The sequence below is a fragment of the Aplidium turbinatum genome, chromosome 2, assembly GCF_918807975.1.
Source record: "Aplidium turbinatum chromosome 2, kaAplTurb1.1, whole genome shotgun sequence".
In the NCBI taxonomy this organism is placed as follows: Eukaryota; Metazoa; Chordata; class Ascidiacea; order Aplousobranchia; family Polyclinidae; genus Aplidium; species Aplidium turbinatum.
In genome coordinates, this window is record NC_137473.1 from 28,262,812 (window position 1) to 28,287,956 (window position 25,145).

The window sequence follows — 25,145 nt, forward strand, 5'->3', positions numbered from 1 at the left end:
TTATAATTCTTAACGATTTAACTTAAATCCGATTCACACATTCGGTGGCGTACGCAGGATTTTCTCAAGGGGAGGGCCATTGAGAGTAGCGTAGCCAGGAATTTTGAAAGGGGGGGTTTTGACAACCGGCGGCGAAGCCCGACGGCGTTTTCGCTTAAGATGACACCCAGCAGCGGGGGGTCTGGGGGGCCTCCCCCAGAAAATTTTGAAAAATTACTTTGAATTTGGTGCATTCTGAGAGCATTTTCAACAAAAATGTGGGTATGAATATTCCTGTAAAATGGTGCTGTCAGGTGGCATAGCAAAAGGATAAGATCATGTTTTCTCCGGTATTTTTCGGAAATAAAGCTAAGTCTCTATGTTTTCTTGTTGTTAATTCCTGGCTGAGATATTTGAATGTTTGGTATTGGCAAACTCGCTCTTTTAATGCAGTTTTGTTTAAAATTAGGCAAGTTTTTTTTAGACTAAAACCATCATTCCCAAGCATAAAGAAACTGAAAGCATCATTCTCAATATCGTGACGTCACACGCGTGCCAAAGTGGGGTTGTAACCCCCAAGGCCCAACCCCCCCCCCTTTGGCTATGCCACTGGACATTGATATCCCAGACGTCTTCATGATATCCCAGTGTGGTTTTAGTTTAGACTTTATCCATTTCTCTCTCACTAATCACTATAGTAGGCTTATTTTTGCCGAGGTCAACAAATACAACTGTTCTTTATCACCAATTTAATGTGCTCAGAATTGACGATATTATTAAATTAGAAACTGCAAAATTTATGTACAAATATGTGCACAAAATGCTGCCCCGGGCCTTTGCTGGCTGCTTTATTTTTGTAAATGAAATTCACCATCATAAAACCCGTCAGAACCAAAAAAATGATTTATATTTGCCTTCTACAATGTCAAACTCTGGTAAGAAGATGCTATGTTTTAATGGAGTGAAACTATGGAATCAAGTACCAAAAGAAATAAAAGAAAAGTCTTACAATGTTTTTAAATTTAAATATAAATGTTTATTAAAGAATTTGTACAATGATCACTCCTGAAACGTATCATCCGCTTATTTCTCTTCACAATATTTTTTTTATGTTGTCCTGTGTTATTCCATTGTTAATGTATTGTTAATTCCATTGTTAATTTTTACAAATTAAAGTGCTGGTATTGTGCTATTTATTATATACCGTATGTGTTAATGTTCTTAATTTTGGGTCTTTTGTTTAAATGTTTGGGTGGCAGCTGACTTTGGTGACCTTTTGGTCTTTCGCTGCCATCCTTGTTGCGCGAATTATTTGTGTTTATTGTGTTTTTGCTTTTTGTGTCTTTCTTTTTCGCCAACAAAACAAAAAATAAACTGAACTGAACTGAACTTACAGAACGCTATGCTACATTGGCATACCTGGGGTGGGGTAGGTGGATTGGGCCATGTATTTCGTATTGGCTTAGTCTATAACACAACATTGTTACAGTAATTGCTTTGACAGAGCAATGCAAAACATATTAAATGCCTTAATCTACGTCGTTAACTACTAAAACATTTTTAAGGGGGGGGGGCATGGCCCAATGCCCCCCCCCCCTGCGTACGCCACTGCACACATTCCTCTAGCTTGCTTTACCAATACTGAATTCCAACACAAAAGCAAATGGTATGTAGAAACAACGGCTCCCGGCAGCGAAAATTTTTTTCCCACGAGATTTCTGTCTCATTTGCATATTTTGGTAAAAGTTTGTGTTAAAACCGTGTGAATGCAACATTTTCTCGTTGACACGGTTGGTTTAGTGGTTTCATCCTCTGCCTAGTGTTCGTGAGAACGTGGGTTCGACGCCCGTCGATGTCAAACTTTGTTTTCTTTAAATTAATTTTTGGGGTACACAAAAGCGTTTCAAAAAAAGTAAGGTAAGGGAAAGCTTATATTTTATTATCATTGCAGAATTTCATTGGCAAATAGCTATTTCGCAATCTGAATCAAACAATCTCTCAAAACACTTTGGGGAAAATCTTACTTTTAGAGTGACTAGAATCAATAAAACAGAAAGCTCGGGGAAAAAAGTTTCGCCTCCCGGCACGCGGCAAGCGACAATCAGCTGTGTCATGTCTTGGTAGTTAGGCAAGCCACGTCACGTAGAACACAGGAACAACGCAAATTCAACGTTTACAAATTAATCACAATTATAATGTAGAGGGCAATTGACCCGCCGGAACATTGCGGCCCCTAATTATGGCACATAATTAAAAAAAAAGTTGAAGTAGAAGGGTCGATGCCCGACATGCAATACACAGAAAGTATATACATTATACATCAAAGCTACATAACAAATGGTGACTATCCTTTTATAACAGTGCGAGGCACTGCAACACCTTGGCCACAAAGACCTAGCGAATACTTACACGATTAATTAATATATACGTTAGCATCATGAGACACACAGTAGCCAAATCAAACACACTACACAGTAACTAACTAGATAGCCTACTTATAATGACGCAAATCACTGTGATCGCTGGCGAATACTTACACGATTAATATCTACATCATTTGCATGAAACACAAAGTAGTAAAAAAACCAAAGGCACTAAACAGTAACTAGCCAGCTACTTTGAATTCCTCTATTGAGGATGATGACATTCCAGATAATTTATTGCCATGCCGTATCCGCCGAATATCCGGTTCCGCGAGAAATCCGCCTCTAACACCAAAGCGCTGGGATAAGCGATCCAGCGACATATCAATCCTTTCCTTTTCGCTCCAACCAGAAGTATCCGATGCTAAGTTTGAGATGGTTTGTGCGGTGCTACGTACGCAGGCTGCCTGTAGCAAAGTCAGCCGATTTCCCTGAAATGGACAACTCTCCTTTAGTGATTCGATACGGTTTTTAAAAAAGATAAATGGCAGGTTTTTGCCGTCATAGTTGATCAATGCGGCCCTGTCATAGAAAGTGCGGCAATTATGATATTTATAGAACCAGTTTTGTTAATCTTCATCACTTCTGTTTGCATCAAGCCCTGACGAGAGTGTCATAACATACCTAGTCTCTCGGCCATCATCTTTAACTAGTGGCGAATTACATCTCTTACTTTCAAGATCTTTCTTTACAGTTAAGGTACATGTTTGTGACGGCTTCGCATCCCTCTCTCTATAAAAATCACGTTGATCATAATGAGGTTCTCTTTCAGCGGCCCCATGGGTCCCTCTAGGCGGTTTTGTCAAATTATCTTTAATCCACGTTCTATACTTGTTTGTGAGGGCGTTACCTGAAAAGAGCTCTCTTGAGGGTGTTTCTCTATCTGGCGGTTCCATTAAATTCTCCTGTTAAGTTTTGCTCTGTTTAGGTTGGGCATCTATGCTAGAAGCCCCATGAGTGTCTTGGGATCTCCCAGGCGGATTGACAATGCCAGCGTCCCACCTCTGGACCTTTTCTATCGCTGTAGAGATGTGTTCGGTGACTCCGAGACTACTGGCAGTAGGCCGTCGTTGGCCGCGCTCCGACCCTTGGTTCGATCCACATTGTGAAAACAACTCAAGTTTACTTTGTCTTGCTCTCAGTTCGGCTGCCTTAATCTGCATTTCAATTTCGGCTCTGGCTTCGGCTTCCTCTGCTTCGGCTTTGGCTCTAGCTTCCTCAGCTTTGACTTTGTTCACCCGCATCTGTTTTTCCCACCGCAACTTCTCCATTTCGAGCAGGATTTTAATCTCTTCTTCTTTTGAACGGCGCGAGCGACTACTCGAGGCACTGGTGGTTGATTTTCCTTTTATAGTACCTAATTTTGTATCTACCCTGGAGATTTGCTTCTGTTTTATTGTCCGTCTCAACTCCTTAATCTCTGACCTTACCTGTTCTGTAGCCTCCTGCATCACAGTGCCATCCAGTTTATTTGCTAGTTCCAACAGCTCGCCAAGGCTGTCCTCCAACTCTGCCATACCAGCCAAGGCCCTCTCTAACGACCCTTCATCCTGTACCATGGGGAGACCTCTCCTTAATTCTATAACCCCACGCAGCAGCTCTCTTTTTTATGTTTGACGTCCCTGAGCACAGCTTCTGCACTGGAATCAGCATGGGTAAGGCTACCATGAACTCCCTGAGGATACACCTGCCCAACGCCCGGGTGGTCCGCTGTACCACCCCCAGACGCAGCGCCCCCCGTCCCACTGCCAGCGAGAAACGTACGAGACACCGGATGGCCACCGTCACCTTCCATTTATCAAATTTAAGAAATTACACTATAATAGCCTACACACAGTAATAGCGACACACGTAACGTAATGGACAGCGTAACCAACACTAATTAGGAACTTAGCGCTCGCTGATCGAGATACGGTGGCGCAAGCCTCTTGACAAACAATACAGTATTTTAAACAAATTATTTTACACAATTAGGCTACAGTATAGTTCCAGTTTACAACACAATTAAAGTATATTAAAGTCCTTTCGTTGCAGGGATGTGCTGACCACCCCTTGTGAAGTCTTCCTTGGTTGAAATTTAAATTTGTTAGTCTTTAAGTTATTTCTTTAGTTCTTGTTTTTTCAATTCTGTCAATTTTGTTAGTTCTTCTTTTAGTTCGTTATTTAGATACTTTATAGTTTTTTTACTTCAGTTGTCCGATGTTCAGCTTTTATTTTTGGTTACAAGAGTAGAGGCTCAATGCTTTCCTACTATCCCTCCTCTTCCTGCCTCAACCATGTAAGGTTTTAACCAACTATGCGACCACTCCAACTAAATAGTATTAAAAGTAAAGGCATGTCGCTCATAACAACAAGCGACACAAAACAGAAGACAGCCTGAGAATGAAATACTGCAACGAAGTCATCATTGAAACAGGGAACAGCGTACATTGACACAACGTAGAACAACATATTATAACATACCTTGATACGAATTTTACAAAATATTTTCATAGTAAAGATTGTAGAACGTAGCCTACCTCTCTGTCGCTGTAACCGGAGCTAATAGCCTAATTTAGAGCAGTGGTTCTTAACCGCCGCCAGCGGCAACTTTTGTGCCGGTCCGCCAAAAAGTTGGCTACAGTTTCTACGTTTGCTTGATGGATAACTTTTTCGCTTTGTTGTTTCAGCTTTTTTTCTTCGTAGACATTGTTTTTTGCCAATTCTAATGTTTTCCTGTGAGGTTACACTTATTTCAATTTTATTTCTAGCAGTGGTGTTATTTAAACTGATCGTACAAACAATAGAGGATCCAAAAAGATGGGGCACTTGGTCACGTATCTCACCCAATATCAAAAATTTTTTTTTTTTCATTTTTACAAAAGTTTTTGCTTTGCTCGCTCAATCGTGTTTTCAGCAGTAGCATATAGATGTAAAAGGTGTGAATTTTTGTGCTTCTCAAAAGCTAAAAAAATAATACAAAATTCCGAAATAAAACATATTGTTCATCCAAGTAGTCAATAATTTTATTACCCTATTCCAGTATTTGTACAACAATGATGTAAAATGTGTCATGTGTAGGCGATATGCGATAATGTGAGGACAGCGTCGTCTATTTGAAATTTTTCTGAATACACGACTAGGCAAGTCTTCGTCAAAAATGCACTGTTAAAATCATGTTGCCATGAAACAATTTGATTTAAAAATTAATTTCAATTTCAAATCAAACTTTATGGCTCTATCTTTTACAAAAATCTAAATTTAATTGGATACACATAGACAAACACAAAGTGTGAGTCTTAGGCGACAAGACAAAATATTGAAGCACAAAATACACTAAAGGCGACTAAACATTTGAAGTAAAAATTTAGATTTATTTTGGATCACGAGATTTACGTACATTGTTATTTTGCTTAGAATTTTTAGGTCATTTCAAATTCTGGTGTCCCCAATTTTTATTTCTGGAATTTCTATTGTGTACAAACCACAACTTTCAATTTCAAAACGTATTTTATAAAGCAACATTAAAATGTACTTGGTTCCAGGACACACTTCAGTGGTTCCCAACCTGGGATCCGCGGATCCCTTGGGGGTCCGTGATTACCTTGATGAATTTTGGAAAAAAAACGAAAAGCAAACTTTTCACTTTCATTTCTCTCTTTAAATAGGCCTACCATATTTTCATCACCCAAAAAGAGGACATGTTTAGTAAGCAAGTAAAATGCCAGTGGATTTTTACGTTTAAACAATTTTTACATCTTCTTAGATGATTATACGCCTACGTAGCAAAAGTGACAAATTAAAAACATAACATATTTATTTGTCAGATTCAGTCAATGAACATTTTGCTGTTCATTTGATTTTCTTCACAGAAAACATGGGTTTTGCATTTTGAGCCATAGTCTGTTGCATGCTCGATTTTTAACAATGCTGGATTTTTAACAATTCATTAAACAAATCTATAGTTCTGCAATATTTGAACTATTCTGTCCATTTTCTAATCTGCCATCATTTAAAAAAAACTAATGCAAGCTAGCTATCAGGTTTAAGACTAGCTTTGGTACAGTATTGTTCGAATTAATTGAAACTGGGATGTTTATGCTAACTAGGAATATTTCTGCTAAGTGGAAACTGGGAAGGGTGTTCTGGGGAAGTTTTAGCCACAGCGGGGTTGAATCACTGTTTCCGGTGAAAGGAATGACGATTTCTGAACGATATATCGATGTGATCACAAAAAAAGTTATCCCAGACCTGCGAAGGGCAATTCCAGAAGATGGGGGCATGTTTTAGCAGGACCTCGCACCATGCCATTCTTCTAAAAAACACTAATTTTTTAATAAAAAAAACAAGATTACCGTGTTAGATTGACCTAGCAATTCTCCGGATTTAAATCCTATCGATAATTTGTGGAGCATAATCAAGGCACGATCACGCAAGAAGGACTGCACCACCATAAGGAAGCTCATGGAGGCCATCATTCAGGTGTGGTTTCGGATCCAAAAAATTGTAGAGAACTGCAAAAAAACTAACCGAATCCATGCCAAACCGTGTTCGTGCAATATTGAAAGAAGCTGGAGGCCATATTAGGCATGAAACTGTTTGTTTGTTTATCTTTATCCTGCATTGCGAGAAAGCGGACTTGACCGCTATGCATCGGTGTACGGCTTCCGACGTACACCTGACCCACGCTGCAGCCGACGGCAATGTCTGTTTCCGGTTGTCTACTCTATTTATGACTTAAATTTGGTACTACCCATTACTCGAAACCGATCACTGGGTAGAGGCAATTATCGTAAAGTTTCTTGCCCAGAGAAACAACAGCAAGTGCGGGTGGCTGGAGTCGAACATGCAGGCTCTCGACTGCGAGCCCAACGCGCTAACCACTCGGCCATTGCTGCCGACTATACACATCTGTTAAATTATCGCAATAAACCAAATATAAGATACACAAATTCAGCCTGTTTTCTTGACAGTTTCAATTAATTCGAATAATACTTATAGATCGAACAGTTTAACATCTAGTCTGGTCAGTTATGCACGTTTTAGGGCTGTTTTGTGCAAATTTGGGTAGACATTTTTCATATGCATTTTCAAGTTCCTTAGACACATCAGACTCAAAATCCGTCTGGAGCCCGAAAATTTCGGGGGTGGAAGGTCCCCAAAATGCCGCTCCCGTTTGGGGGGTAGTGATGGCTAGAGCGCATGTAGAAAAATTGTTTTATTTTTTTTAAATGGCATATGAGTACTTGTTTGGGGGTAATTTGGCCTGAAAAACCGTTTGGAAGCATCAGTTTTAACCCAAAACAATCATTGAAGCAGATAATGGACAACAGTTGTCCAAAACACTAAAACCGTATGGATAAAATGACCGTTTTTGTGTAGGCTACGTGGCAATATGCGAAAGCGGGAGGCAAGTTTACAGTAACCTGGGCAGTGAAAGGGGTGAGAATTTAGTTTTGAATTGCATTTGCACCAGACAGATTAACTTTTGAGTTTTAAGAGTAGGATTGTTGAGCAGTCAGTCAGTCTTCGGGAAACATTGAGATTGGTCAGTCACAAAGAGAGAAATCCAACTATAGGCCTACTATTCCCTACAGGGAATACAAAAATTGGATTCCTCTTTTGTTTAGTCTATTTCCAGCAGAGAATAGAAAAGTTTGACTTCCCTTTATTCAGTCAATAGACACACCATTGCAAGAATTTTAATCTTTCTGAGTTACGGTATGGTACATCTTTTGTTTGTCTCATATAATATGACCTAATATTGGTACAAACCAGGCAGTGTTATAATTATCCAATAGGCTATGAAAACTGATTAGTGTTAGAATAAACAAGCTATCACTTTTGTGGTTCTGACTTGCTTCAAGTGTAATTGTACGACAGTTGTCAACGTTGTTTCACCATTTCAATCATTTCACCATCCTGATTACACTAATTTGCCAGAAGCAGCCAGAATATGACAAAATTTGTTTGCCTTATCAAACTATTTGTGGGTTGATTGTAAAGAACACCAAAACTTTCACTCGTCCCTGTCACACCCCTGCAACTCAGTCACAGCTCTCTCGTGGACGCACAAAGAACAAGGCTGGTTTTATCAACTGCCACCTTACGATCAAGCTGTAGCCTACTCTATTATTAGGTCTAAAAACTTGATGCAAGCCTTGTTCCATCATGGGATAACCTTATCTTACTATAGCACTCTTCGCTTCATTGAAGAACTCTCAGTTACAGTAAAATACCTTTACTGCAGATCAGGTGGAAGAGTATTGCCAACTGCCCTACGACATGGTGTATTTACTGTGGTAGTTGATGACAACATCGACCAAAACAGCTCCAGTTTTGCTGCAATTCATCACCTGCATTGAACATCCGTTTCAATCATGCAGTTTCAATTGCATAATGATCCAGATGAACAGCGGGTCAGAAGAAAGTATGCAGACATGGCCACAGAAGAAGTACACCAACTGAAGTCAAATAACACATGTTCGCTTGATACATTCCTCAATGTATCACTTGCAAATCTGCCTAAACATACACAACGCCCCCAATACACTATGCATGACTTTGAAGAATCATTTAAAGAGAACATTCAACTGATACTCCAACAACAAAACAGTGAAGAAGATTACTGCTGAATGTGAAGGATGCTGTCAGCAATTACTACAATGCAAAGGGAAGAAGAAGATTACAGTACCGGTACTCCTCCTTCATGGGTTGCATACCATACAACTAAAGCAAGAGATCAAACTGCAAACATCACAACAATCAATAGCATTCTTCCAATAATCGACCATGTGAGTCATAGCTGGGATTTGCAACTGCACATTATGAGCATTGCCAAAGATTATACAGCATATCTGAATCCCGGCCAGGTCGCTGTTGGTTGTTCACTGTTCAGATCAACCACTGTACGCAATGAAGAAACAGATACAGTGGTTATGTCCAAACCAAGACGATTACTTTTGTTTCCTAGGTGGATTGCATATTGAACATACTGCTCTACTCTGTGTTGGACAGCTGCTGAAAGGCACTGGTCTTGATACGATTATCAACTCGACTGCTTTACATACTGTCGGATTGACCTTAAGGTTTAAAACTTAAGATAAATCGAAGTGTTACACATTCTATTTGTTTGAACACTTTATGGCTGGTCACGTTGTTGTAAATTTTGTGAGACAGCAATTCTTCAAAGTAGCGTTTGACCAGCGCCACGAGCAAAACAACAAACAAGTAAAGCATCCCAAGGAGGATATATCAATCTGGTCAACAAGGAAGATCTAGACTTTCTACGCAAGATCGAGATATCTCTTCCAGAGATGCTTCACTACCTGGAGAAAGTCAATGGTAAGAATAATACTATGACCAAGCAACACAAAGAATGTTCAGCGGCATTTATCGAGCAGTTTGTGCAGGACTGTTAAAAGATATACAAAAAGCTCCACATTAACCCATTCAGCAGGCAACAACAGTTTACAAAGCTGAACTCGTCGGCCATTTTTCCAGTAGAGGTTACTGTTGATTGTAAGAAAATCTTTGACTTGGGAAAGGCACAGTAGCCTACAACAACTTCAAAAAGACCCGTTTTGTTGAAGGGACAGATGATGTAATCATCATCATCAACCAATTTTGATTATACAGGCCATGAATTAATCCTCATGTCGAGGGTGTGGCCTGAGGCTGTCTGTCGAGAACGAAGTCTTCCCCTCCACACCTCGCGATTTATTGGGTTGGCATAGTCCATGTTCAGGATAATAAAAACACCAATCAGAAAGAACGCTTTGAAGTTGCCAAGCACTGCTGGAAAAATTCAAATGGAATGCCCCAAAGTGATGTTTAATCCTGCAATGATGAACAAGCTTCGTGATGCCTGTTGGAACAGGAAAGAACTTGCAATAGATGTTTTTTGCTTCGAATTTACAGGTTTGAAAGAAGGCCTTTTATATTCTTTATGTCTACTTTTTCTGTAGTTTTGTTTTATTGTTAGCCTGCAAATTAGTTGAAAGTATTTCGTAATATGCGTACAATTCTTAATGTCTGTATTTTTAGGGTTACCAGAGTGCCTGGCAACCAAAGATGGCTTACTATATCACAACCCAAAATCAAGGATCATTGATTGCTTGACAAGCAAGTCAGTCACTTATCCAGAAAAGGCAGATGAGCTTGTGGTTGATCTTTCTGTCATCATTCGAGCTAAAGCTGCTACCGTGGAAAAGAATTCTACATTTGAGGAATTTACAATAATGGTCTTAAATGAGACAGCCAGCATGGGAGAAAAGCAGCACAGAATTGACTTGGTTGCAGATCAATACCACGCCTTAAGCATAAAGAGCATTACAAGGAAACAACGTGGGTCGGACACTAACCCAGAACTTAAGTTTGAAAAAAAGGATCTCTTACCGCCAAACTTTTCTGGCTCATATCTTACGAACTCGGCAAACAAAACGAGATTGAACCAACTTATTGCTGACATCAGCAAAGAGCATCATTGGTCACGACTTGGGTATATTGTTTTTTCATGCATTTGCTGGAGGAGATGCAACAAGCTCCTTTTACCTAATTTCTAAACGCAGCTGGTTCCATATGTGGAAGCAATATCCTAAAGTGGAACAACTCACAAGAGTTTTTCAAAGCTTCAGCCGGCTACCATCAGAAGCATGTCTGACTGAGGGCATATCAGATATTGCTGATTTTGTTTCATTTGCATATGCAAAAAAAGAGGCCAACTTGAATCGACTTTGGTAAGAGCTGTTCGTCTCATCATCATCGAATGAATTAAGGGACCTTACACTTGATGCCCTGACTCTACATGTTCATTGCAGCGCGTATCAGGCAGGATGGATAATTATGGGGAAACACTATAAATCAGTCTGTTTGAACATTGAGGTTGGGTTAAATTGCAGAATGAGCTGAGCATTCAGTGGACAACAGTTGCAAGAGCACAACATTTGGAAAGACTGACGAAGACTTGCAAGTGCAAGATAGCTAAATGTGACACCTGTCAATGTGCAAAATCAGGGTTGCAATGCCTTAGTTTTTGTACCTGTAAGAGACAATGTGCAGTGTAGCATGACACTGAAGAACATCATTTCATTGAGTAAAACAAACAACAACTATATTATATACGGTACGGTAACCAACTAACTATTTGCAAAATATTGTGCTTTTTGACGTTTTTTTTGCAATTTTTTGCTATTTTAATGTAAATAACTGGCTTTGTGATGATTTTAGATGAAAATAGGTGCTTTTAAACGATTTTTTGGGCCAAATTACCCCAAATTGACTACCCACATGCTATAATTTAAAACATTTTGACATTTTCTTGTATGCGCTTCATTGTCTTGTAGCCCCAAAAGTGGGAGCAGCCGTTTGGGCACTTTCCACCCCCGAAATTTTCGGGCTCCAGACGGTTTTTACATCTACTGCACCTAAACAACTCAAAAATATAGGTGAAAAATGTCTACCCAAGTTTGCACCGAAATGTGCATAACTGACCAGAATAATCATCAATGCCAACATTTTTCTCTGACAGATACTTCCACACACCGCTGAAAAGCGTTATCCTATTCTTTGATCTTCTTCATCGTGTGTCACACGGCCGGAGCCCAGAGCATCACGCAGGCTCTTGCTCTATCGTTGAACTCGGCCAAATCTTGTGCAGAGCACCTTGCTTTTAGGTCAGGGCATTCGAGTAGATGTTGCATCGTTTGCTACTGTCTGCATTTGCAACTTGTGCTCCCCATTGAATACCCCCAGTGTCTCATCAAGGTTTTACACCTGCCAATACCAGTTCTTAAGCGGTTGAGGCATCGCCAATACTTCCACGGTTCACGTTTTCCGGAGGAAGGCTCTCCATGGGTGTGAGCTCCATATTGGCCTTTGTCGGTCCGGCTGCCAGTCCCTCCTGCCATAGTTGAATCTGCACATTGGCGGCGACATCGTCTTGACCTAATGGGACAACTGAAGCAAGGAAACTTTTTCTTGACTTCAGACGCCTGTGTGCTGGAGTTTGACCATACAGTGGATGTCTCAAATCTATGTCCTGACAAGATCTTTCCTTTCTGCTGGTCACGCTTCTTCTAATGTTGGGGGGAGCAATTCCAGACAGAATGTGCAGCGACGTGATGTTGGTTTGTGACAACCTGTAATCAGACGGCAGCTTTGGTTCAATATGGGGTCAATTTTCTTGGCATGTGCTGAGCTTTCCCACACTGGGCAAGCATATTCTGCAACCGAATAGCATAAGGCTAAAGCAGTTTACCGTATTGTGTCAGGGAGGGCACCCCAATCAGAGTTTCCGAGTTTCTATAAAATATTATTTCTAGAAGCCACCTTAGCTCTTACTTTTTCGATATGGGATTTGTATGTGAGGGACCTATCTAGTTTGACACCGAGGTATGTTGGATTGATGCAGTGTGCCAAGTTGGTTCCATTCCAGGAAATGTTTAGTTGGCGTGATGCATCGCCGGATCTAAGGTGGAATGCGCAGACTTGAGTTTTATTGGGGTTGGCACGCAGGTGGTTGTCCGTGTAGTATGTTGTCAGCCCATCCAGAGCATCGCTAAGTACTCTCTTCGTGGAAGTGAAGTGTTTGTGTTGTGTTGTTATACACAAATCGTCAGCGTATATGAAGCTTCTTGTACCAGGATGGATTGGTTGGTCGTTTGTATAAATGTTGTACAAAATGGGGGCTAAAACACTCCTTTGTGATAGACCATTTTTCTGCTGTCTCCATCTGCTATTCTTTGGTGTAAGACAGCATAAGCAATAAGCATCCAATCAAAGGATATGAACTCGGAAAATGAAATTAGTGGTCGGGTCTATTCATCCAAATAGGCAACACAAGAGTCGAACTATAGAAATACATCTGACATGGTCATCGAGAAACACTGCCTGCGTTTGCCACAGAAATAAATGTATCCATCATATCTACAGCAAGCAATGTATTGTCAACCTCAAAGTCAATAACCCTAAACACTTTTCTTAAACAAGGATAGCTTACTGTACTTCTGCCACAACTCACAGAAAACATACTTTTCTTTTTTGGTATGGTTGCTTAGCCTTATTTAGCTTTCGCCAACGTTACATCAAAATAAAACCTTGTTGAAAATGATAGCAATGCAAAAAAGAGGACATTTGAGCATTTTCATGTGTCCTCGGAGGACAATTCATTTTTTATGAAAAAAGAGGACAAATCCTCCTAAAAGAGGACATATTTAAATGAAAATGTGTCAAGCTCAAGCCGCGAGAATAAACTGTACCGGTATGCATTAAAATAAATCTCTGCTGCTGCCTACAGTGTGTAGGCCTACATTGACCTTAAACTACATCTACCACAACGCATGTCGATTTGAAAAGCAAAAGGAAGTCCCCTCCCAAAATTGTTTGAGATTAAAAGTTTTCTATACGTCATGGCCTACTTAGCCGATATTTTTGGTCATATTAACAATGCTAACCGTGGCATTCAAGGACCAGGTGTGACAATAATTGATGCAGCTGAAAAACTGAAAGCGTTTTTAGCCAAGTTGCCGGTTTGGAAACGCAGATTGGAAGCAGGGAATTACGCTAACTTTCCAATGCTAGAAGATGTTGTCTTGATGGATGAAACTCAAAGAGAATGTACTCTTTTGATCTCTATGGGAGAAAATTTTTGCGCACACTTGAAAACCATGCAAATCTCATTTCAACGTTATTTTAATTTAGAACACCTGCCGAACGAAGTTGAAACATGGATTCGAAATCCTTTTCATTTTGACTTGAACAACATTAGCGATGACAATCTCTGTAAAGATAACCTAATTGATTTGAGATCAAAAGAGTTATTACGCATTGAATTTCATTCAAAAACTGTCGAAGAATTTTGGTGCTCACAACTGCAAACCTACCCATTCTTGGCAAAGCAAGCGATTATTGTTTTGTTACCATTCATATCCACTTAAGCTACCTTTGCGAGGCAGGATTCTCAGCTCTTGTTACAATAAAACTAAACATCGAAATCGCCTGGACGTTGAAGATGACATGCATTGTCAAAAACTCAACCAGAGTTCAGTCGTTTAGTTCAGGAAAGGCAACAACAGCCCTCTCACTACATTTACATACGTTGAAAAGTTTTGGCATGGCACTTTGGGTCACCTTAATATTCAAATAGGCTACTGCTGACATTTCTTGAACAATTCATTCATTTTCTTATTTGAGCAACTGTTTAACCTGATATTTGCCGCAGGAGTCGTAGCGGCAATGAAATATGACACAGTACAGTAGTTGATAGCATAATTATTAAAATAGTCAATAGTATGTTAATTGAGTTTCAGGCAAAATTTAGGTGTCCGACGTTTTTTACGTAAACAGTTTTTCGTAAAACAATTGTTCGTAAGCAATTGTTCGTAAAATCAATTCTTCGTAAAGCAATTCTTCGGGCATGCAATTGACCGTAATACTTATTGTTCGTAAACAAAATGTTCATAAAAGTTAGGCTACAGTTTTAAAAAAAAAAACGTTACAATTGTTTACGAACAATCAATTAGGGTAGCCTATATGCTAGAGATGTGCTAATTGTGCTTAAAGACGTGCTGTACCTGTAGAGTGTAGACAAGCAGACAGAGTGTAGAGTCCCTGATTCGGAATGGCATTACAGTTTGTGAGCAGCGAAAAAGGAAGCCAAAACTTTTGTATAGTGGCCAGCTTTATTACAAAGATTATAGTGCACTTAACGCACAAGGGCAAGAAACTACTTATTGGAAATGTGAGCATTTTAATAAGAAATGTCCTGCTCGAGTAACAACTGCTATGACAGCCACTGCTATGGCAGCCAGGTGAGCACAATCATGCTGGAGATGCTGGTCATGTCGAAGCAGCAAAGGTTATGGAAAATATTCGTTGTGCAGCAAAAGACAGTCGTGATGCCCCAAGTTACCTCGTCTCAGCAAAAACTATTGGACTCAGTCAAGCCACGGCAGCAAAACTGCCAAGTGTGCAGAGCATGAAAAGGGCTGTCACCCAAGTGCGATTGAAGGAAAATGCAGGCCCGGCAATCCCACATTCTCTCCGTGACATTGTGCTTCCAGTAGAGTGCAAGCAAACGTTTGCTGGTGTAACATTCTTGGCCTATGATTCTGGGCCTGGAGATAACCGTATGGTCCTCTTTGCCACTGAAAGAAATCTGCAGCTCCTTGTCCGTTCAAAGCACTGGTATGCTGACGGCACCTTCAAGACAGTGCCTTCACTGTTTGAACAGCTTTACACAATACACGGACTGAAGGAAAACACTTCAGTGCCTCTGGTGTATGCCTTGCTGGGGGACAAAAGGAGAGGGACATACATTCATCTGCTGCAAAAGATCAAGGAGTTGTTACCTGCTGTTGCTGTTTCAGAGACAATCATGACTGACTTTGAGATGGCCATGGTTAATGCAGTAAGCAGAGAGTGCCCATTTTCAACTCACCGTGGCTGTTTCTTCCATTTGTGCCAGTGCATTTGGAGAAAGATGCAATCAAGTGGCCTGAAGGAGCAGTACGAGACAAGTGCAGAGTTTGCTCTGAGGCTGCGCATGTTGTCGTCTCTGGCCTTTGTGCCTATTGATGAAGTCAGCCGGGCCTTTGACATTCTCATTGATGGGAATGTATTACCAGATGTTGCTCAGGCAGTAATTGACTACTTTGAAGACACTTGGGCGCCCAGATCGTCGTCAAGGGCGCCGTCCTCCAATGTTTGCAATTCAAATGTGGAACTGCTATGATGTCGTCCTCAGTGGCCTTCCCAAAACTAATAATAGCATTGAAGGATGGCACAGAGGGTTCATGTTCCAGGTATCTGCAAATCATCCAGATATTTGGAAGTTCATATCTGCAATCAAGCGAGAGCAAAACCTAAATGAGGTTCGCATTGAACAGTATTTCAGTGGCCAGGCAGGACCCCCTCCTAAGAAGAAGTACAAGGACAGTGCAGAAAGACTAACTAGAGTCGTCCGAACTTGGCGTCAAGACTTTCAAGATGATGAAATTTGTGATTACTTGCGTGGAATTGCACACAATACTTCATACTAAACTTGGCTCGTGGACAATTTGTACGAAGTTACTCAAAGTAGTATTGGTAGTGTAAGCAAAGAATTGCTAAACGCAGACAATTGTTGTATTCCAATAAATAACAAAAAATGCGCTTTTTCATTGTGCTTATTTCTTTGTGTCGTCGTAACTTGGTTATTCAGGAAAATTTGCTTTACGCACCTTTATCGGAAATTGCAAGACAAACCTTGCTGTTGCGCAAAATTGCTCACGAACAATTCACCTATCACCTGTTTACGAACAATTCACCTATACGAAGAATTGATGTATGCAAAGAATTGCTTTACGAAGAATTGCTTTACGAAGAATTGATTTTACGAACAATTGTTTACGAACAATTGCTTCACGAACAACTGTTTACGAACAATTCACCTATAACCAAAATTTAGGTAGGGGGCCGCAGAATTAATAATTTGTCTAAAGGGGTCCGTGACAACAAAAAGGTTGGGAACCACTGCACTAAACAGATTCGAGTAGGCTACAACAAATATTTTAGCATAGTTATGCGTAAGTTTGTTTTATAATTTCCTCATGCACTTCCACCAAAATAATCATGTCTTTGATACTCTGGTTACCGGTTCGTAAAAGGATTTTATATTTACACCGCTCCGGCAGTGTTGCAAGGTTAAGAACTACAGATTTTGAGTTCTGGCTCTGGTGACTTAGGTAAAGCTTTTTGTAATTACGTCAAAGCCCGTACAGCTTAGCCTCCACTACAAACTGTTGTGACGTTATTTCTAATTAATTTTGTTTTTCAGGTACCGGTGTTTGTTCCAATTGCTGTTCTCTTGTTTTCACTATGTTTTATTGTTTCCCCCATAATTAGAAATCCCACTCCCATGTATTTATATGCTTTTATCTTCTTTGCCTTGGGTTTAGTTGTATTTTATGTGTTTGTTCATCGCGGGCATAAACTTCCTAGAACAAACCAAGCAACGCTGTTTTTCCAAAAGCTTTTTCAAGTTGCAACAACAGATTGGGATTGTGTATTGGATGCAAAATAAATTTGTCAACATGAAACAGTCTTATGATTTGAGAAAACATCACACAGGTCAACAATTTGAAACCAGCTTTCTGGTGCATGAACAAAAAGATTGTTTCTAGTGCAAATTTGGTTCGCTGAGTTTTAACATGAGGTCTGTTTTAGCATATCAAATCATGTTTTTACACTGTAGCCATTTTTACATTGTCATGCACTCAAAACGAGAGAGAGAAGCAAAAATGCTACACAATCTTTTCGTATTACGCTTAAATTTGCAAAAAAAATGCTGAAGAGCCTATATAGTCCCTATTGTTTTTCTAGTAAACGAAATCGAAATAAACCTAATCATATACTGTACATTTTTTATTTTACCTCAATCTTCCTATTATGCTACTGTACTTTGAGGATGAGTAGCTTAATCATACGTAAGTTTAGAGAGTTTTTTCTGATATTATTTAGTAGTCTTCGTGCATTTTAAAATGTAATACGATATTTTTACTATAAGCAGAAATAATATCATAGATACGCGGTAAATTTTATTCGCTTATGTGTAAACTAAAGTTTTTCTGCAACTTTACCAAACTATGTCTTTAGGTTAGATTATTATGCAAATTAACCATATTTCGATGTAAAAGACATTGGGCTTAGTTTCGTTTCGAACTATGTTTTAAAGTAAAATATTTCGCTTCGTATGAACAAAGTTTGTTTCCAACTCTTTATGCAATGTTTATTTTATACTTTATTATTAAAGTATTATATGATACAGTCACAATTTAAAAAAATGGGGATTGGAATTATAAACATGCTTTGAGAAGCCATGATAATGAAACGCGAGATAATATAAGTGATTAAATTAACAGATTATTAAGTTAGTTTCAGATTGTATCAGCAATCAACATGTGGTCATTTTTTCACAAGCACAAAAGTATTTTTAAAAGTTTCATTCCGTTCGCTCCAGTGTGAATCGGGTCCAGTGTGAATCGGGTCCAGTGTGAATCGGGTTGTATATGTTGTAAAAGCTATAGTGAAATAATAACACTATAGCCGACAAAAAACAATTTCTTTTTGGTGCCGAAGATATTTCAACTGTTTTTAGCTAACTTGGGGTCGCTGATTTCGAAAATGCAGTCAGTTTTTGTCTATCAGGTCTAGTTTTCTAGTTAAGGTGATTTCACTGCATGAGTGCATACTTATGCATAATTGCTCATGTAAAATTTATTCACCAGTCAAATATATTGCCAAAAGACACAAATTAATTTCAGAAAGCCAACAAAAAACTTAAAAACGTACACACAAACATAGGATTAATAGGTATTGTAGCTTTTTATTCTTCATCTTGCTTAAGTGTTTGCCATAAACATTGCGCTTAAGAGATCTACGAGAGTGAACTGCAAAAGCATCATCGCGTTTAATAGACCAGTAATAGTCAGCTAGCATGGTAGCATCTTATCTCCCCTGATATTTGACTTCCATCTCATTAATGTCTTGATGAAATCGCTCCCCTTGCTCGTCACTCAAATCGCCAAGATTATCAGGAAAGTTGTCTAGATGATTGTGAAGAAAATGAAGTTTGATCCTCATGTTAACATCAATATCCTGGAGTCTTCTGAGTAAGTTAGACACGAGCTCTTTGTAATTGGATGCCTTTTATTTGTCAAAAAATTCTTAACAACTTTCACAAAAGCATCCCAGGCACTCAGTTCTTTTTCATTCATGGAAGATGGGAAGTTTGGATCATTGATTAATTTTTTAATTTGAGGCCCATCAAATATGCCGGCTTTTAACTTTTCAATTGTTAATCTTGGAAATTTTGTGCAAATATATCTGAACCAATTTCCATCTTTATCAAGTGCTTTATCGTAAGTTATCATGACGGTGAAAAAGCATTGCTGTGCTTGCAACACCATCATTATCATTATACGTGACGCGACAATTTATCGAAAGACAATTATCGAACGACAGTTCATCGAACGACAGTTTATCGAAAGACAGTTCATCGAACGACAATTAATCGAAAAGACAGTTCATCGAAACGACTGTATATCGAAACGACAGTTCATCGAACGACTGTTTATCGAAACGACAATTTATCGAACGACGAAGCACATATGCAATGGAATACTCAGGGGTTAGGGGTTAAGAGTTAGGGACTAGGGGGATAATGGTTAGGGGTTAGGGGCTAGGGGCTAGGGGCTAGGGGTTAGGGGTTAGGGTTAGGGGTTAGGGGTTAGGGGTTAGGGGTTAGGGTCAGTGGTTAGTGGTTAGTACGGTGCCACAGGCGCCCCTCAAAAATTAAAATTGCGTCCGATACACCTGAACTTTTTTTTTATATGTGGCACTTGGTAAAAAAAGCATATGTGAGAAATTTCAATAAGTTTTGATAAAATTAGTTTTTAAAGGTAAATTTGCACAATTTCAATAGTAAAATCCTCTCTAAATCATCAAAACTCAGACATTTCTTCTCAGTTACGGAGTATTTGAACTTCGAACACTTTCTGGTAAACTTACTTACTAATTTACAATCGTACAGACCATGTGTCAATTTTATATGTTCAACAATTTATGAAAAATGCCTAAAAATATGAGGTTTCATGCATTATAAAAAAGGATCCATGTAAAGCATTGCCTATTGAGATGAAATTGCTACAGCATTTGAAGAATCAAAAGTAAAATCATTAACTAATCGTTTTTGTTTATTGAAAACTTTTTGGTCTTTGAAGATCAAATTCTCAGCTATGTTTGTACGGAACTTGGACTCAAAAACAAAAATTTGGATCTTTACGCACTAAACATAGTCAGTAAAAACGTAACACAGAAAGATAAACACAAAGCACAATGCTTAAAGTCCAGACATCCACTACTTAACAACAAAATCACAATACCGTAAAATTTATGGAGGCCTACATTTATTTTAACGCTTGTAATAATAATGAAATGGAAAGGTAAAATGGCAATTAATAACACACAACTATCTAGTATCTAATTACAAAGTAGAATGCAGCATAATAGGCTACTGGTATGCTATGACAGGCTGCAAATAATGCTGATTGCAACGTTGTGTAAGCTGACAACACTTTATGGAGTTATACAGTCAGTACTTTGACAATTGCATGGTTAAAAACCATGTGCCATCAGACTGTAGTTGTCGAGTACGTTGATTAGGTAATACCTTCCTCGCATTTTCGACTACTTGGAGAATGTTTTGGTAGCGTTTTTCAAGGTTTGAAGTTGACAAGAAGTTATGGGCCAACTTGACGCCTCGCTCAGCGGCATCATTAACGACTCTGAAAGCATCAACTTTCTTTTTCGCCTCAACATATGATTGTTCTTCATGCCACTCAACGGATGACTTAGAAAGAAATGAGGAGTTTATCTTCATGAGATGAAAAAAGTTCCACGAATCGGGACCGAAAAAATCAGGCAGGGAAGCATTTTCACTAAGTTCAGTGACATCTAGAAAAATTGGCTTTCCAAATCCAATTCCAAATCTTTTTAGGAAAATCCCATTATTGTTCTGTTGTTGTTGCAATTTCTGAGAAATTGCATCCTTGTCAGCATTAGAAATATTGGCACTAAACAGTGACAATGGAATCATTTCCTCTGTTAAATACCACAAATGTTTCTTAAAAGCTTTGAGTGCGCATTGAGAAACTGTTGAATCAATTTCTCTGTATGCAGACAATGCTTGTAATAATTGTAGGTCATTCAGCGGAGCATCACAGCTAATGGGGGATGTAAACCACCATGATACATAGAAATAAACTGTAAATTGTAGAAACCTCTTTAACTTTTCGAGTTGAGATGCTTTCATGATGGCATTTTTTTGGGGCAATTTATGAATTTCGTCTTGTAAGAGCACAATTTTCAGTGAATATATAAGTTTGCTCATCCACCTGGCTCTGTGTAATGCACCAGGTCTTTGGAGAGACATATCCTTACTGGTAGGTGGCTCAATGTTCAAGTACAATTGACACAAATTCAAAAGTTCTAAGTAGTCGCTTCTTAAAAATTTGGATGATTCTGAATGGAGCTTCATCTGATTTATCAGCTCAGACAATTCTTCCCGCTTGCTGGCAAGCAGATCAATTTCCTCGTGCGATTTTGATGTATGAAAACAACCTGATGCGGTATCAGAAAGAGTTTGAAAATTGCTTTTAAAGCGTTGAAATATGGAAATGTTGGGTCCACTGCTGCTTTCTATTTTGAGTTCTTCCCAAACAGTATTATCTCCCCAATATGATGCCTGCATGCTGCCCAAAGTAGGCCTTTTCCATGATGATCTTGTATTTGGATACAGGCCGCAGTTTTGTGGCCCGTATGGCTACTTGTGGTGTCAAACACCATTGCAGCAAGACATGCAGTAGGCTACAGTGCCAATTGTTTAACAATTCCATGCTTGCATTGGCTATTTGCTTTCCTTTTGGATCGGATGTTTGTGCAGGCAAATAAGGAACACCAAGCAGTTTTGAGCCTCCTATACCTGATAGTAATATCGGAAGCCTATCAACTTGCTTATTAGGGTTTGTTAGTGACTCCATCATTTTACCATCCCAATGAATGGTTCCAACTTCAGGAGGTACCCAACCTTTTTTAACTGCTTCAGAAATATTGAAAATCGTTTTAACTCTATACCTTTGAGCCGTCATGTGGTTTAAGTTTACGCGAATAGTTTCACCAGAACAACTCTTAATTAACGAGTGTAGTGTTGCAGATAATGCAGTTGGTGTTATTCTGTTTCGTAAACTTGTGGCCACTAAACCAGGTGATCGTAAAATGTCGTGTGGTACAAATATTGTGGTACCGGTTTTTACAACTCGACGGTGACTCCTTTTACTTTCTGTGGATGTAGAAGGCTCGGCAGTGTTAACTGCAGTCACTTCATCAATGGTATCATCGCTAGAAGAAAGTGAAATGTTACTTTTGCTGATGGATTCAGCCTCTTGACGTTTTATTTCTGTGTCTTTCCTTTGCACTTCTGCTTCTTTTCTAGAATGTTTTTGTTTCAACGTCTTACGCAAAGCATTGTCTCTCCCTGCCATTGACGCCTCTCTGGTAGTTTGCATGTTCCACAAAAATTCTTTATTTTCCTCAATTGATATCTTCGCCATTACATCGCGAGGCCAGAAAGGAAAGGTCAATTGAAGTTTCTTTTTAAATTCCTTAATCCTTTCCGATTGCTTATCATCACTCCTATGGAAGTATTCGATCTGAATTTTGAAGATAAGACTCATTTCATCTCAAAAAGATTGAACTTTTTGACCCATTTTTTTTGGATGAATTGTTGGAATATTAGCTTTGTAGTAAAACGTTAAGATGTCCTTCACTGTCTCGTTTGCTGCATCTACTAATATTTGGATTTTCCTTTTCGTGGGATTTTGAGATTCAAGCTCCTGCTTAAAGGCAATAGAAGCTTAAAATTACTTGATGATAAGTTGGCAGTTTACTTCCCTTAATTTACTGATCATCTTTCGTTGGAATAGTAGAAAAAAGAAGATTCTGTTTCTCAGCATTCTGAGACTGGCTGTTCATTATTGTAATACTAACCAGACCGATTTGTAAAAGCACTATCGTATCAATTATCATTAGTAGAATAACCTAAAAAACAATACAACCATAGGTTTTGCAACATTATTAGCCTTTCCTGCAAGAAGCGAAGGTAACATAACCCTTTCTTACAGTAGGCTACCTGCCTTATCTTTGCTGTCTGCTATATTCTCCCAGATTAAGTCACAACTTGCATGGGTTTAATACTAAGCTTTTCTGGGCGCTGTAACACTGATTCAACAGAAGAAGAAATCCTAAAGCCATTATTCCTAGACCCTGAGTGAGGCCAAGCCAGCTATGTTGATTCAATGTTGCAAGATGGTGAATCAATGTAACAGGCGCGGAGCTGTCATGCTTGACCACAATTGAGATCTTGATATACTGGCACTGGTCTCCTAACCTAATTCTTGAATTTACCTTGTTTCAATGTTGAGAAAAAGATGAGAAATAGCAAAAAAACTGATGTTCAAACTAGGGAAATCCCCTAATTTTACTATATTGCAGTTTAGACTTTCGTTTTCAATCTGCACATCCAATTTTTGTCCAATCTCAATCAAACTTTACAAAGTGCCTTAATATGTGAAATGTCACACCAGAAAAAAAGTTCAGGTGATTTCGGCCACATAAGGGCGCCTGTGGCACCCTATTGGTTAGTGGTTAGGGGTTAGTGGTTGGGGTTAGGGTTAGGGCGTGGACGTCGCTATAATAGGGTTAGGTTTTTAGGTTAGGGGTTAGGTTTTCGATTAACTGTCGTTCGATAAATTGTCGTTCGATAAACTGTCGTTCGATTAACTGTCGTTTCAATAAACTGTCGTTTCGATAAACTGTCGTTCGATAATTGTCGTTTCGATAAACTGTCGTTTCGATAAACTGTCGTTCGATAAACTGTCGTTCGATAAACTGTCGTAGTACCATCATTATATTTATGTGAAGAGGAGGTAACACAATTTTTGCTCGTTCCACCAGAGAATGAGCTTAAACATTTTTCTCGCCAGGAATCATTTCACTTTTTTTAGGTCAATGTTTCCTTTTCCAATGCTGATCTCTTGCCCTGCTGTCCCACAAACAAAGAAAACAAGGAAACTTTGCGTATCCACCTTGCATTCCAAGCAGAAATCCAATCATTTTCAAATCAACGCAAAGTCCAATTGCGTTCAATGCAAATTTGACTTCGTTATACTTTTCTTTGAGAGTTGTTGAATGTCCAAGTGTTACAAACAGAGTTTTTTTTAAGGTTTGGTTTGGGTGACCGCTCGCAAGTGTTTCATTTAAATACCAAAAAATAGCCATACTGTATTTGCTTAAGACATAGCGAGAAACAACCATTACTTTTCTACTGTAGTTGCAAGTCCAAATTTTGGAAAACCGCTGGAGAAAATTGGGGAACCGTTTCGGTCCTCCAAAACACCTTAAAAAAAACACTGGTTACAGATTCATAAACATTTCTCATTATGCTGTAAAACACATATTAGACTTCGTTTACAGCTGTCAATAAAAAGTCGCCAATCTTGGTGATTGTATTCTGCTACACCATAGCCTACCTTTTGAAAAGACCTTCCACATCGATGCCGTATACAATATCATTTTTCTGAGAAAAATAGGGCAAAAGTTCGACATGGAGTTTCCGATAGAAAGTGATTACACTACCTGGTTCAAAAATATTTTTTTCTTTGAGTCTTGAAGCCAGGGAGATGTGGGACCAGTGGATCATAAGGACCAGTGACCCAGGAGCTTTTTCATCTTTCCATTTAAAATAGATATTGGAAATTTTTATTGTGGTATTGAGATATAACGCAATCTTTGTCTGCGAGTTTTTGAACAAAACAGAAGTCTGTGTAAGATTTGAGACAATAAAACAATTTTTGAGGTAAAAAAGTAAAAATTTTGTATCTAATAGAATTTGTATTTTGTACTAGAGCAAATTGCTTATGGAATGTGGTTATAGGAAAAATTCTCATTGCATTTTAGTTAGATGATGGCAAATAGCAGACCTGAAAAGCTAGTCCAAGTTTCAACTAAGGCCATGCCAAGTGCAAGTGGCCGCCATGGGGACCAGTGGATCAGCTTAATGCTGAATCAGCAGTATTGTTTGCCTACCGAGTAAACAAACCACAGAGATAAGCAAATTTATCAACATCTTCTACAGCATCTCTAAAGTTTAAAGTTGATTGTAGCCTTAAA

General features: G+C 39.0%; 1 protein-coding gene across 1 annotated transcript in view; it reads left to right on the forward strand.

Annotated features, from left to right (window-relative positions):
• Window positions 1-17,446, forward strand: part of LOC145788475 (cystine/glutamate transporter-like) — a 53,703-nt gene extending 36,257 nt beyond the window's left edge. The window contains exon 7 of the mRNA XM_082600239.1: window positions 17,197-17,446. Coding sequence (XP_082456365.1) covers window positions 17,197-17,442 — 246 coding nt within the window. The 3' untranslated portion in view covers window positions 17,443-17,446. The remainder of the gene's footprint in view (window positions 1-17,196) is intronic.
• The last annotated feature ends 7,699 nt before the right edge of the window (window positions 17,447-25,145 follow it).